The sequence below is a fragment of the Pecten maximus genome, chromosome 3 (assembly GCF_902652985.1).
Source record: "Pecten maximus chromosome 3, xPecMax1.1, whole genome shotgun sequence".
In the NCBI taxonomy this organism is placed as follows: domain Eukaryota; kingdom Metazoa; phylum Mollusca; class Bivalvia; order Pectinida; family Pectinidae; genus Pecten; species Pecten maximus.
In genome coordinates this window covers 35,631,980-35,647,084 of record NC_047017.1, presented here as the reverse complement: position 1 = coordinate 35,647,084, position 15,105 = coordinate 35,631,980, and the positions used below count along the sequence as shown (strand labels likewise).

General features: G+C 40.3%; 1 protein-coding gene across 1 annotated transcript in view; it reads right to left on the bottom strand.

The window, feature by feature from the left end:
• The window catches only part of LOC117322734 (usherin-like), an 82,544-nt gene that overhangs the window by 50,605 nt on the left and 16,834 nt on the right, over window positions 1–15,105 (bottom strand). The window contains exons 13-23 of the mRNA XM_033877673.1: window positions 12,793–13,033; window positions 11,364–11,533; window positions 10,779–10,922; window positions 8,650–9,138; window positions 7,678–7,866; window positions 3,570–3,769; window positions 3,101–3,343; window positions 2,510–2,654; window positions 1,667–1,894; window positions 1,233–1,364; window positions 643–774 (exon numbers count right to left, since the gene is read on the bottom strand). Coding sequence (XP_033733564.1) covers window positions 643–774; window positions 1,233–1,364; window positions 1,667–1,894; window positions 2,510–2,654; window positions 3,101–3,343; window positions 3,570–3,769; window positions 7,678–7,866; window positions 8,650–9,138; window positions 10,779–10,922; window positions 11,364–11,533; window positions 12,793–13,033 — 2,313 coding nt within the window. The remainder of the gene's footprint in view (window positions 1–642; window positions 775–1,232; window positions 1,365–1,666; window positions 1,895–2,509; window positions 2,655–3,100; window positions 3,344–3,569; window positions 3,770–7,677; window positions 7,867–8,649; window positions 9,139–10,778; window positions 10,923–11,363; window positions 11,534–12,792; window positions 13,034–15,105) is intronic.

Sequence of the window (15,105 nt, the reverse complement as noted above, 5' to 3'; positions counted from 1 at the left end):
GACTTTTTTTGTCATTATTTCATTTAAAAAACCAAACTGGAGCCTACATTCTGAACCATTATATTATTTAATATTCAAATAGGAGGAATTTCTTTAACAATACCAAATATATTTTATCTAGTTAAAATTTTGAATATTATTTTTATGTGTTTCCAAACACAGTTGATCTCTATCTACAAGAAGCTTGATCCCAGGCTAGGCTTACTAAGTTAGTCATCATTAACCATGCAAAACAACAAGGAACAGAGCAGGCTTCAGTTTGGTGCATCTCATACAAACTCTCATGCATCTTGTGTTGCTGTTTGAATACCTCGACTGATAGCTTATCTTATAATTTGATAAAAGAAATATGGAAATTTTAGAAAACCTGTCCCAAAAAACAGAGATAAAATATTTTTGGTCAACTTCAAAATACAATATATGTTGAGAGAATATATGAGTCATGTTTAAACAGCAAAACAATGGCATATATATATAAAAAAACCCAACAACAACATTCTCCCAGTGCCAGACAGACAAGCAGATCTAGGATCTAGAAGCAGTATAGTTAGAGCATATCAAGCTGATGTCACGGCAAACCATCACACAAAATGATGACATCATCAGCCACACCACCCAAAATGATGATGTCATCAAGCTAACCTTTGAATTCATTATCAATGGTGATATCAGCATATTCATCGTCTCGTACAGCTTCCAGGAAGTGCCAGGTGTTGTCATTATAGGTACGGTCACTATCGGATTGTGGATCTATTTCCACGTATGATACACAACCTGGCCAGAAACACCCCAACATCATATGTAATGCTTCAAATTACCATTTTTTTAAAAACTGTGGCCGAAAAGCATCTCCACTACTTAAAATGCTTCGTGTCACATAATGTTCAGAATATAGAAACTAAATATCTTGAAACACTAATAAAAAGTATGTACCTCAAGGAATACAACATCATATACTTATCACTTGTGACCTCAAACCCTTAATTAAACTTTAGTTCAGTGCTTCAAGGATCTTACGAGCAATATGAGGCCAGAATCATTTCAAAAACCCAATTAAATAAAGAAAATTGGCCTTTATATAATCACAACTTGAATTTTTCAAATTATGGAGAAACAAAATAATCACAGCTAATAAATTAACATTCAGTTATTTTCCTAATAATTTTATGTTAACAAATCATACCTACACCAATACATTTGAAAATAACAAATTAGACCATATTGGGGCCTACCTTGGGGATCAAACAAGAACCATGGCCTCCCCGCTCGGAACTGTAAAGCCAAAAATTCCTCCTGTTTGCCGGCTGAAGCTGCATAGAGTAGCAGACCATCTCGCTGTCTAGTGCGAAACCAAAGCTGGATACCTGAGGATAAAACCAATATTCTAATCACCAAAAACGAAACAATAATCTTGAATTATTTGAATAAAATATAACAATTCTAAACCAACAGCAATGTTGCGTTGACATAGTAATTTTAATACCAAAATTAGGTGAATATCTCTTCCCTGAAGGAGTAGTTTATGCTGTCTCATCCCTGTGTCTCCACTGTGGCCACTACTAGATATGTTTGTTTTATTTTCTCATTTCAGTGCATGTGTGGAATCTTGAGATGTTGATATCGTAATGAAAACAGGCAACAGAGAGGCTAAGAGTGAAACACTTACCTGTGAAACCCACATTGGAGGGGATGGTATCGGCTGGAAACTTATAGTACCCTCCCCCGGGAAATCTGGTACCTGCCACTACCTGTGGGGGGAAGCTGAGGGCAGGTGTTGTCTTCTGTACCGAGTACTGTGACTCTGGTCCGTTAGGGTAGAGGGGTGGTGCCCACGCCACATGTATGACTGTAGAGTTGAGGCTCGCTACAGCAGGCTTACCCATCCCTCTAGGAGCTGACAAAACAAACATCAATATGTAAAGTACTTATACATGTACCACAGCATTTATAAAGATTTGGTAAATCAGTAAAATGGAAAAGTCTTGGCTAATTTATGGCCGAAACTGATGTATTGCATTTCAATGTAGCCCAATTAATAGAACAGGTCATAAGATGATCAATGACAAGCATTTGCTTCTTAGAACTGTAGAAGCGTTTTCTCATTACTCTTTTCAGTCCCATCCTACTGCATGAATCATTATATATATACAATGTTAAAATCCCATTCATTCCAGCATGCTTCCAAAAGATCCCTTCACCTGTACCTAAAGGATTATTCGCATTTATTTGCTACTCTATCACCAGAAAGCACACCTTTCATAAAAAGGCCACATATATTTCTCTTGGCCCAATGATAGTCCATTATAGACCAACAGTCTATTAAATGGAAAGTAGATGACAAATGAAAGACACCAGTGTGCTTCATCACAAGTTCTGACTTTGAACTTTTTGTCATGTGAGCAAAAATTCATATACCCTATATGTTTAGCAATGCAACAGACTTACGTCTCCAACTGGAGGCCAGCATCTCAAACATATAGTCTTATATTAGTATGTGGACTAGTCTTACCATCTTGGAGCGTGAAGCCATATCCCTCGGTACTGTTGATACAGCCCATGCTGTTACATGCCCCGACCATGAATGTGTAGTTGGTGTAAGCTTTAAGCTGGTCCACAACATGTGACATTGTATCTCCACTTGTGTTACTAAGCAACTAAACAGAAAAAACCCACCGGATATGAAGGTTAGACAACTTGAGACCATTAAGGCCTTGACATTTAAGTTAAAATTTTTAAAAATTAAAAAGAAATGAGAATGACATATTGCCAAATTCTCTCTTCTTATTTTGGAGGGAGGGTCCTGATTTCATACCCTAAACTTCGTAAATTACCAGTACAACTTTTTCATTGTTCAAAGTTTCAAAAAATGCAGTCTAGAAGATGAGACAAAACCCAATGGCTTGAAATATGCAATTTTAAGGGGTTTTCTGAAAGAGTCTAAATGAACATGTACAATTCCCTCAAGAGAAAGTTGACAAGTACAAAATAGGTTTGATTCATGTTTGAATTTTTATTATATGTTAAAATCAAATTGTAGGTAGCTGATCAGGAAATCTCCTGATATCTTTAGTGCTGACCATGTTGTACAATTGTTACTCACTGTCCATGTGAATGGCGGAGCAAATGGAAGTAGGATGATATCGTTCTTCTTTTGGTAGTATAGAAGGTATGACCGTATGGTGCCACGTGATTCCTCCATAGTAGGGCCTGTCCATTTCACCTGTAACTCTGTACTACTGATAGGGGTGACAGTAGGGGCGGGGGTAAACAGAGGCGGAGCCTCTCCGGTCCTGGTCAGTACCCAGGCACTCGCAGTCTTACCAACACTGTTCTCAGCCAGCACCTGTCAAATAAACATACATGTCTGACATCCATTTATACAGTTTTTTTGTCAAGGTAACCATGTCCTGAAAACCAAAATCACTGTTAAGGTGAACACAAGTTTGAATACTAAACAAACGAGGATATAACTTATTATTACATAATTGTTTAACACTAGCTGTCCTAATGTTAACATCCAGGCTTAAATTTACAGACCTAAAGTCATGATCAATTTCTGATAAACTTACCTGAAATTCATATAGGGAAAATGGGTTGAGGCCGGTGACCTGAAATGATGTATCTGGAGGAGGAAGGATATTTTCCTGTGGGGAGAGGGTAGGGCGCGGGTTGTACTGTCCACTCGGGTGGAAGATCCTGGTCTCTTGAGGGTCACGTGTCCCATTAATGGCATGGCCACGGATCCATAACTCGTAGAATATTATCACACCTGTAATATTAATTGTACATCAGCTGATCTGAAACTCTCAAAATATCATCACACCTGTAATATAATCCAGACAACTAGTATCATTATAATAAATTGTAATCTTGAAAATTAGACCAGAGTCATTCAAAGCTAACCCTTATTCATTATTAGCCCTAAGGATAACTTGCAGGCTTGCCATCAGTTTGTGAGTCTAAGGGGATTTGAAGCCTGCCATATCCCTCCAGAGTTGAACCTTAATCATTTATCCTCTGTGGCTGATTTGCTTCTTTATTATTAACCTCTCTGGCAATTGAGTTCTTACATTGTAACTAGTTATGAGAACAAACCACGACATTTGAAGCCGTACAATTAGCGGTTGTGAGTAGATGATTTGAAGCCTTATAATTAGCAGCTTTGGATAGATGATGTGAAGCCTTACCATTAGTCCCTATGGATAGATAATTTGAAGCTTAACAATCAGTCTGTGTGAGAAGACTATTTGAAACTTTACCATCAGCTACTTTGGATAGATTTATTGAAGCCTTTCCGTTAGCATCTCTTGTTAGATTATTTGAAGCCTCCCACTAGTATTGCTGGATAGATGATTTGAAGTTTTACTATCAGTCCCTATGGATAGATGATATAAAGCTTTTACCTTTAGCATCTTTGTATAGATTATTTGAAGCCTAACCACTAGCATCACAGGTTAAATGATTTGAATCCTTACCATTAGCCTATGTGTGGGTAGATGATGTGAATCCTTACCATTAGCCTGTGTGGGTACATGATTTTGAATCCTTACCATTAGCCTATATGTGGGTAGATGATGTGAATCCTTACCATTAGCCTGTGTGCGTATATGGTTTGAAGCCATACCAATAGTTTGTGTAGGTAGATGATGTTAATTATTACCATTATCCCTTATGTGGGTAGATGATTTGAAGCCTTACCATTAGCCCCTATGTTGGTAGATGATTTGAAGCCTTACCATTAGCCCCTGTGTTGGTAGATGATGTGAAGCCTTACCATTAGTCCCTGTGTGGGTAGATGATTTTGAATCCTTACCATTAGCTTCTGTTGGTAGGGTAGATGGTTTGAAGCCTTACCATTAGCCTCTGTGGGTAGATGGTTTGAAGCCTTACCAATAGCCTATGTGTGGGTAGATGATTTGAAGCCTTACCATTAGCCTCTGTGTGAGTAGATGGTTTGAAGCCTTACCATTAGCCTCTGTATGGGTAGATGGTTTGAAGCCTTACCATTAGTCCCTGTGTGGGTAGATGGTTTGAATCCTTACCATTAGTCCCTGTGTGGGTAGATGGTTTGAATCCTTACCATTAGCCTGTGTGGGTAGATGGTTTGAATGCTTAACATTAGCCCCTGTGTGGGTAGATTATTTGAAGCCTTACCATTAGCCTCTGTGTGTGTAGATGATTTGAAGCCTTACCATTAGCCTGTGTGGGTAGATTATTTGAAGCCTTACCATTAGCATCTGTGTGTGTAGATGATTTGAAGCCTTACCATTAGCCTCTGTGTGTGTAGATGATTTGAAGCCTTACCATTAGCCTCTGTGTGTGTAGATGGTTTGAATCCTTACCATTAGCCTGTGTGGGTAGATGGTTTGAATGCTTAACATTAGCCCCTGTGTGGGTAGATGATTTGAAGCCTTACCATTAGCCTCTGTGTGTGTAGATGATTTGAAGCCTTACCATTAGCCTCTGTGTGTGTAGATGGTTTGAATCCTTACCATTAGCCTGTGTGGGTAGATGGTTTGAATGCTTACCATTAGCCTCTGTGTGGGTAGATGATTTGAAGCCTTACCATTAGTCCCTGTGTGGGTAGATGATTTGAAGCCTTACCATTAGCCTCTGTGTGGGTAGATGATTTGAAGCCTTACCATTAGCCTGTGTGGGTAGATGGTTTGAATGCTTACCATTAGCCCCTGTGTGGGTAGATGATTTGAAGCCTTACCATTAGCCCCTGTGTGGGTAGATGATTTGAAGCCTTACCATTAGCCCCTGTGTGGGTAGATGATTTGAAGCCTTACCATTAGCCTCTGTGTTGGTAGATGATTTGAAGCCTTACCATTAGCCTCTGTGGGTAGATGATTTGAAGCCTTACCATTATCCCTTATGTGGGTAGATGATTTGAAGCCTTACCATTAGACTGTGTGGGTAGATGATTTGAAGCCTTACCATTAGCCCCTGTGTGGGTAGATGATTTGAAGCCTTACCATTAGTCCCTGTGTGGGTAGATGATTTGAAGCCTTACCATTAGTCCCTGTGTGGGTAGATGATTTGAAGCCTTACCATTAGCCCCTGTGTGGGTAGATGATTTGAAGCCTTACCATTAGCCTCTGTGTGGGTAGATGATTTGAAGCCTTACCATTAGCCCCTGTGTGGGTAAATGATTTGAAGCCTTACCATTAGTCCCTGTGTGGGTAGATGATTTTGAATCCTTACCATTAGCCTCTGTAGGTAGATGGTTTGAAGCCTTACCATTAGCCTGTGTGGGTAGATGATTTGAAGCCTTACCATTAGCCCCTGTGTGGGTAGATGATTTGAAGCCTTACCATTAGCCTCTGTGGGTAGATGATTTGAAGCCTTACCATTAGTCCCTGTGTGGGTAGATGATTTGAAGCCTTACCATTAGCCTCTGTGTGGGTAGATGATTTGAAGCCTTACCATTAGCCCCTGTGTGGGTAGATGATTTGAAGCCTTACCATTAGCCTCTGTGTGGGTAGATTATTTGAAGCCTTACCATTAGCCTCTGTGTGGGTAGATGATTTGAAGCCTTACCATTAGCCTCTGTGTGGGTAGATGATTTGAAGCCTTACCATTAGCCTCTGTGTGGGTAGATGGTTTGAAGCCTTACCATTAGCCTATGTGTGGGTAGATGATTTGAAGCCTTACCATTAGCCTCTGTGTGGGTAGATGGTTTGAAGCCTTACCATTAGCCTCTTTGTGGGTAGATGGTTTGAAGCCTTACCATTAGCTCCTGTGTGGGTAGATGATTTGAAGCCTTACCATTAGCCTCTGTGTGGGTAGATGGTTTGAAGCCTTACCATTAGCCTGTGTGGGTAGATGATTTGAAGCCTTACCATTAGCCCCTGTGTGGGTAGATGATTTGAAGCCTTACCATTAGCCTCTGTGTGGGTAGATGGTTTGAAGCCTTACCATTAGCCTGTGTGGGTAGATGATTTGAAGCCTTACCATTAGCCCCTGTGTGGGTAGATGATTTGAAGCCTTACCATTAGCCTCTGTGTGGTTAGATGATTTGAAGCCTTACCATTAGCCCCTGTGTGGGTAGATGATTTGAAGCCTTACCATTAGCCCCTGTGTGGGTAGATGATTTGAAGCCTTACCATTAGCCTCTGTGTGGGTAGATGGTTTGAAGCCTTACCATTAGCCTCTGTGTGGGTAGATGATTTGAAGCCTTACCATTAGCCTCTGTGGGTAGATGATTTGAAGCCTTACCATTAGCCTCTGTGTGGGTAGATGGTTTGAAGCCTTACCATTAGCCCCTGTGTGGGTAGATGATTTGAAGCCTTACCATTAGTCCCTGTGTGGGTAGATGATTTGAAGCCTTACCATTAGCCTCTGTGTGGGTAGATGGTTTGAAGCCTTACCATTAGCCTCTGTGTGGGTAGATGGTTTGAAGCCTTACCATTAGCCTCTGTGTGGGTAGATGATTTGAAGCCTTACCATTAGCCTCTGTGTGGGTAGATGATTTGAAGCCTTACCATTAGCCCCTGTGTGGGTAGATGGTTTGAAGCCTTACCATTAGCCTCTGTGTGGGTAGATGATTTGAAGCCTTACCATTAGCCTCTGTGTGGGTAGATTATTTGAAGCCTTACCATTAGTCCCTGTGTGGGTAGATGGTTTGAAGCCTTACCATTAGCCTCTGTGTGGGTAGATGGTTTGAAGCCTTACCATTAGCCTCTGTGGGTAGATAATTTGAAGCCTTACCATTAGCCTCTGTGGGTAGATGATTTGAAGCCTTACCATTAGCCTCTGTGGGTAGATGATTTGAAGCCTTACCATTAGCCTCTGTGGGTAGATGATTTGAAGCCTTACCATTAGCCTCTGTGGGTAGATGATTTGAAGCCTTACCATTAGCCCCTGTGTGGGTAGATGATTTGAAGCCTTACCATTAGCCTCTGTGTGGGTAGATGGTTTGAAGCCTTACCATTAGCCTCTGTGTGGGTAGATGATTTGAAGCCTTACCATTAGCCCCTGTGTGGGTAGATGGTTTGAAGCCTTACCATTAGCCTCTGTGTGGGTAGATGATTTGAAGCCTTACCATTAGCCTCTGTGTGGGTAGATGATTTGAAGCCTTACCATTAGCCTCTGTGTGGGTAGATGATTTGAAGCCTTACCATTAGCCTCTGTGTGGGTAGATGATTTGAAGCCTTACCATTAGTCCCTGTGTGGGTAGATGGTTTGAAGCCTTACCATTAGCCCCTGTGTGGGTAGATGGTTTGAAGCCTTACCATTAGCCTCTGTGGGTAGATGGTTTGAAGCCTTACCATTAGCCTCTGTGTGGGTAGATGATTTGAAGCCTTACCATTAGCCTCTGTGTGGGTAGATGGTTTGAAGCCTTACCATTAGCCTCTGTGGGTAGATGATTTGAAGCCTTACCATTAGCCTCTGTGTGGGTAGATGATTTGAAGCCTTACCATTAGTCCCTGTGTGGGTAGATGATTTGAAGCCTTACCATTAGCCTCTGTGTGGGTAGATGATTTGAAGCCTTACCATTAGCCTCTGTGTGGGTAGATGATTTGAAGCCTTACCATTAGCCTCTGTTGGTAGATGGTTTGAAGCCTTACCATTAGCCCCTGTGTGGGTAGATGGTTTGAAGCCTTACCATTAGCCCCTGTGTGGGTAGATGATTTGAAGCCTTACCATTAGCCTCTGTGGGTGGTTCCCAGCTGATGAGTAGTTCAGTTTCACTGAGAGTTGTAATGATAGGGTCCTTCATCCCGGACGGCATGTCCGACTTGGTGACAAACAATGCAGGCCAGCTGTCTAGACAGCCCCCTGGTGTACAGGTCTCCACAATGATTGTGTAGTTTGTAAATGGCACAAAATCAGTGACGTTGGCCTGGCGACTGAGCCCTGTCCAGTGGACACTTCGAACAGGCCGACTAGGACTTGCTGCGGTCACACTGTAATTAACCAGAGGACCATTCATGTTCACTGGTTGGTTCCAGGAGAAGGAGGCACTTCTGGAGTGGACATTGGTGATGTAGACAATGACCATACCTGTTGGACTGCCTGGTAGAGTTCGGAAAGTTACAGGTGAGCTGAGGACACTTCCAAAAACATTTGTCGCTTCCACCACATAGGCATAACGTACATAGGCCGCCAAGTTTACATCAAGGTATTCAGTAACTAAAATACAACACTTCCATGTTAGTTAAAAAGCTATTACTTCATGTAATACTATGTTACATCTAAACATTTGTGAAAATTTTTAATGTTTAGAGATAATATTTTCGTATTAGAATTTTACATACTTCTATATCACAATAACATAACTGTGTTCACAATTTATCATCCGGGTTAGTGGACATTTCTTGCACTTCCCTACCATGTACTCATTGACAGCCGAGTTGACTGGAACACATCAGAGTAAAGTATCTTGTTCAAGGATACATCATAGTACCCATGCCAGGACTCAAACTAATGACCTTTTGGTCACATAGCCCTGTATCCTACCACTAAACCACTGTGCATAAATAGAGGAAAATGTACTTATTATAAGAAAACCTAGTTACAATATTCTAAAACATTTTCTCATGAGGGTGGTTCATTTAGAAAACAACATGTAAGTTTTGGAAACAAGAGGCCCAATGGGCCTGTATCGCTCACCTGACTCTACAGCAACTTTGAAGTTGATTGAGGTCATTTCTACAGATACTATGCTGATTACCTCTTTATTCAAATATCATAGTAAGCTAGGTTTATTCATATTAATAAATTTTCTAGTCCTTCATTCCAGCATTCTATTGGCCTACTATCAGGTCTTGGAGGCTCATGGCTATCGCAAAAATTATTGTTTACAGATTTAAGCTGATTTCACCCCTGTGACCTTGAATGAAGGTCAAGGTCATTTATTTTAACAAACTTGGTAGCCCTTCACCCCAGCATGCTACAGGCCCAATATCAAGTCCCTGGGCCTCTTGGTTATTGAGAAGAAGTCGTTTGAAGATTATAGCCTATTTGACCCAATTGACCTTGAATGAAGGTCAAGGTCATTTATTTAAACAAACTTGGTAGCCCTTCACCCAAGCATGCTACGGCTCCAATATCAAGTCCCTGGGCCTCTTGGTTATTGAGAAGAAGTTGTTTGAAGATTATAGCCTATTTGACCCAAGTGACCTTGAATGAAGGTCAAGGTCATTTATTTGAACCAACCTTGGTAGCCCTTCACCCAAGCATGCTACAGACCCAATATCAAGTCACTGGGCCTCTTGGTTATTGAGAAGTCGTTTGAAGATTATAGCCTATTTGACCCATGTGACCTTGAATGAAGGTCAAGGTCATTTATTTGAACAAACTTTGTAGCCCTTCACCCCAGCATGCTACAGGCCCAATATCAAGTCCCTGGGCCTCTTGGTTATTGAGAAGAAGTTGTTTAAATGAAAAAGTTGACGCCGGACGGACGGACGGACGGACGGACGGACGACGGACGCCGCACCACGGCATAAGCTCACTTGCCCTTCGGGCAGGTGAGCTAAAAACCTTAAGTTTGGAAAACAATTAAAGAGGCATATTTAGGAAACAACAGGTAATTTCGGGAACCAACAGTTTAGCTAAGCAAGCAACAGGTAAGAGTTCAATTATAGACTGTTAATGATTGGAACAGATTATCAATTTTTTCCCTAAAATTGAATGATATTGATCTAAAATCATAAATACGATATTGCAATATAAAATCATATAAATACAATATTGTAATATAAAATCATACAAATATGATATTGTAATCTTATATCGTACAAGTAATAAAATTGAAATTAAAACCATACCATTCCCAGTAAACACCAGTGTGCCATTTCTGTAGAGCTTGTACTGTATAATGATGCCGTTAGGATAATCTGGTTGTTGCCACATCAGCCTCAGGGTGGTGGAGTTGATCTGATCATGCGACGGTGGTGGCTGCTGGGTCGGCTCTGCATAAAGCACAAACAACAGTATATTTGTAAGGTGAATCAAATGCTTAATCAATTCACATCATGAATGGCAGCCATGGCAATGACAGACTCTTTCACTCTAACCTAACCAATTTTGTCCGTTTTGCAAAAGCCGCTTGTCTTGTTTACTTTAAAGTGCTATCTCATCGATATAAACTAACCAAATGAGACCATTCCTTGGGTACACCGCCCTATATAGTCAGAGAAAAGTAGGACTTAAAAAGAACATCCTTGATTACCTCCTTCAATGCGAGGCTCACAACTTATCAATCAGCTCTTGAAGTAATTCAAGTTTGTCTGCAGTGAAACATTTAAGTATGTATATTGCCAGTGATAGATGTTCTTTGTGTGAAAGTTTAGTTTAAACTCAATATATGCCAAAGATGCCGCAGCAGTGTTAGCATATCTCAGAATTCCTACCTTTACTACAGCCATAGGGATTAGCCTCGTCCAGGAAACTAGCATCAGGTGTACATGTGTCACATCTCCTCTCTGTGACAAAGATTTTACACTCACAGTTACCGGACACTGGGTCACACGTCTGATTCCTATTCACCGTCCCAGCAGGTGAGCAATCACAAAAGGAACACCTACCAACAAGAACTTTGACTTAAACAATCTGATAATTCTTAACACAATTAAACAGGTCATAAAATTAACAAATCGTATACAATCTAATTATATATGAAACACTAATTTAACAAAACAGTTTTAGAAATTGCATACTGTAAAAGTGGAAATGTTTGTGACGTTGAAATGTTCGCTTATTTCGCGACCATTAAATCTCCGCAAAATTATCCACATGCGAATATAACAACACGTGAAAATATTGACAAGCGAATATTTCCACTAAATACCATAAAATCCAAGATGCAAGTTCCTAGTGGTATACCATATGTCGGTATTTAAGCGTCATTTCGTCCGTGATGTGTAACATTGTCATGGTCGGTCAAGAGACATGCATGGCTATACTGATTTAAGTAATGTGTAAAATGATAGTATTTTAACTAATTCAATGATTACTTACCATTATGTTTTCTTTATTTCGCTATAATTATGATCGTTACTACATTAACGTTACTGTACAGATCAATCCCGGAGCCGCTCGGCCATTTTGTAGCTATAGGCCCCAAAACCCCAAAACACCACAGATTTCATTTGCTTCACAAAAGATAAACTTACTTGTAATAGAAATGTTAAGTCTTTGCATGTTTTATTTGAATCAGAAACTATTGATACAGTGTTGCAATGAATGACACATAGTACCTCCCGTGGCCTGTCTACTTAATACCATAATTGGCAATAATTAAGATATTCAGTCGCAATTAAATAATCAAAATACTAAGTTAACACTGTATTTGACAATACAAACATGATTTCTTAATTAGTTTGCCATACAGAGCGAGTACTAATATCGTATACATAAATCGCTATATACATTGCCGGGGCCAAAAGTTGCAATCAGATGTCTTGTGCATCGTGTATTTTTCAACACAAAAAAACGAATCAACGCTAAAATATATGTGACATATATAATTTTTGTTTCTGTCATACACATACTGCAATGATCACACATACAACCAATTAACCTGTTGATCAAAGTATTGATATTTTTACCGGTTAATGCGAACTTTCAATGGAGTTTTCTGAAAAAAACAAACTTACTTTACATACAATGTCATCGCAGCGCAAAATTATATTTTCATCACGACTGCATGACAGTGCTTAAATATCCACACCATGAACAACAGTTTGGAAGCTGACTAAGCGAAAATTTCAACGTGCGAAAATATCCAAGTTTTGATAGTGCATGTACACAAAATTTTATTTGGGGAAGAATGTGACTTACGTTCCAGAGAAACTGTCAAACTTGAAATATCCTTCCATACATTCGGAGCAGGTTCTTCCAACAACACCAGAGTTATCGCCTTTACACTGGCACTGCCCAGTTCGTGAATCGCAGAAGGTCTGTGGGATGGTGGCCGATGCCTTACATCCACAGCTGTTACACCCCACTCCGGGGCTAGGGTTGTAGTAATACCCTGTAAGGACAGAGAAAACAACTCCTGGGTTAGGGTTGTAGTAATACCCTGTAAGGATAGACAAAACAACTTCTGGGTTAGGGTTGTAGTAATACATGTACCCTGTAAGGATAGAGAAAACAACAACTGGGTTAGGGTTGTAGTAATACCCTGTAAGGACAGAGAAAATAACTCCTGGGTTAGGGTTGTAGTAATACCCTGTAAGGATAGAGAAAACAACTCCTGGGTTAGGGTTGTAGTAATACCCTGTAAAGACAGAGAAAACAACTCCTGGGTTAGGGTTGTAGTAATACCCTGTAAAGACAGAGAAAACAACTCCTGGGTTAGGGTTGTAGTAATACCCTGTAAGGATAGAGAAAACAACTCCTGGGTTAGGGTTGTAGTAACAGCCTGTAAGGACAGAGAAAACAACTCCTGGGTTAGGGTTGTAGTAATACCCTGTAAGGACAGAGAAAATAACTCCTGGGTTAGAGTTGTAGTAATACCCTGTAAGGACAGAGAAAACAACTCCTGGGTTAGGGTTGTAGTAATACCCTGTAAGGATAGAGAAAACAACTCCTGGGTTAGGGTTGAAGTAATACCCTGTAAGGACAGAGAAAACAACTCCTGGGTTAGGGTTGTAGTAATACCCTGTAAGGATAGAGAAAACAACTCCTGGGTTAGGGTTGAAGTAATACCCTGTAAGGACAGAGAAAACAACTCCTGGGTTAGGGTTGTAGTAATACATGTACCCTGTAAGGACAGAGAAAACAACTCCCGGGTTAGGGTTGTAGTAATACCCTGTAAGGATAGAGAAAACAACTCCTGGGTTAGGGTTGTAGTAATACCCTGTAAGGATAGACAAAACAACTCCTGGGTTAGGGTTTTAGTAATACCCTGTAAGGATAGAGAAAACAACTCCCAGGTTAGGGTTGTAGTAATACCCTGTAAAGACAGAGAAAACAACTCTGGGGTTAGGGTTGTAGTAATACCCTGTAAGGATAGAGAAAACTCCTGGGTTAGAGTTGTAGTAGTTCCCTGTAAGGACAGACAAAACAACTCCCGGGTTAGGGTTGTAGTAATATCCTGTAAAGATAGAGAAAACAACTCCTGGGTTAGGGTTGAAGTAATACCCTGTCAGGACAGAGAAAACAACTCCTGGGTTAGGGTTGTAGTAATACCCTGTAAGGATAGAGAAAACAACTCCCAGGTTAGGGTTGTAGTAATACCCTGTAAAGACAGAGAAAACAATTCCTGGGTTAGGGTTGTAGTAATACCCTGTAAGGATAGACAAAACAACTCCTGGGTTAGGGTTGTAGTAATACCCTGTAAGGATAGAGAAAACAACTCCCAGGTTAGGGTTGTAGTAATACCCTGTAAGGACAGAGAAGACAACTCCTGGGTTAGGGTTGTAGTAATACCCTGTAAGGACAGAGAAAACAACTCCTGGGTTAGGGTTGTTGTAATACCCTGTAAGGATAGACAAAACAATTCCTGGGTTAGGGTTGTAGTAATACCCTGTAAGGATAGACAAAACAACTCCTGGGTTAGGGTTGTAGTAATACCCTGTAAGGATAGACAAAACAACTCCTGGGTTAGGGTTGTAGTAATACCCTGTAAGGATAGACAAAACAACTCCTGGGTTAGGGTTGTAGTAATACCCTGTAAAGACAGAGAAAACAACTCCTGGGTTAGGGTTGTAGTAATACCCTGTAAAGATAGACAAAACAACTCCTGGGTTAGGGTTGTAGTAATACCCTGTAAGGACAGAGAAAACAACTCCTGGGTTAGGGTTGTAGTAATACCCTGTAAGGACAGAGAAAACAACTCCTGGGTTAGGGTTGTAGTAATACCCTGTAAGGATAGAGAAAACAACTCCTGGGTTAGGGTTGTATTAATACCCTGTAAGGACAGAGAAAACAACTCCTGGGTTAGGGTTGAATTAATACCCTGTAAGGACAAAGAAAACAACTCCTGGGTTAGGGTTTTAGTAATATCCTGTAAGAATTTGCATTAGTTACAAATTAAATTTCCATGAACAGAACAATTAAACTGTAGTTTTGTTGAACAACTCATGTGATGCACCACACCATATATATCAACTGAATACATAATTATATATAGTGTATTTACAGTTATCT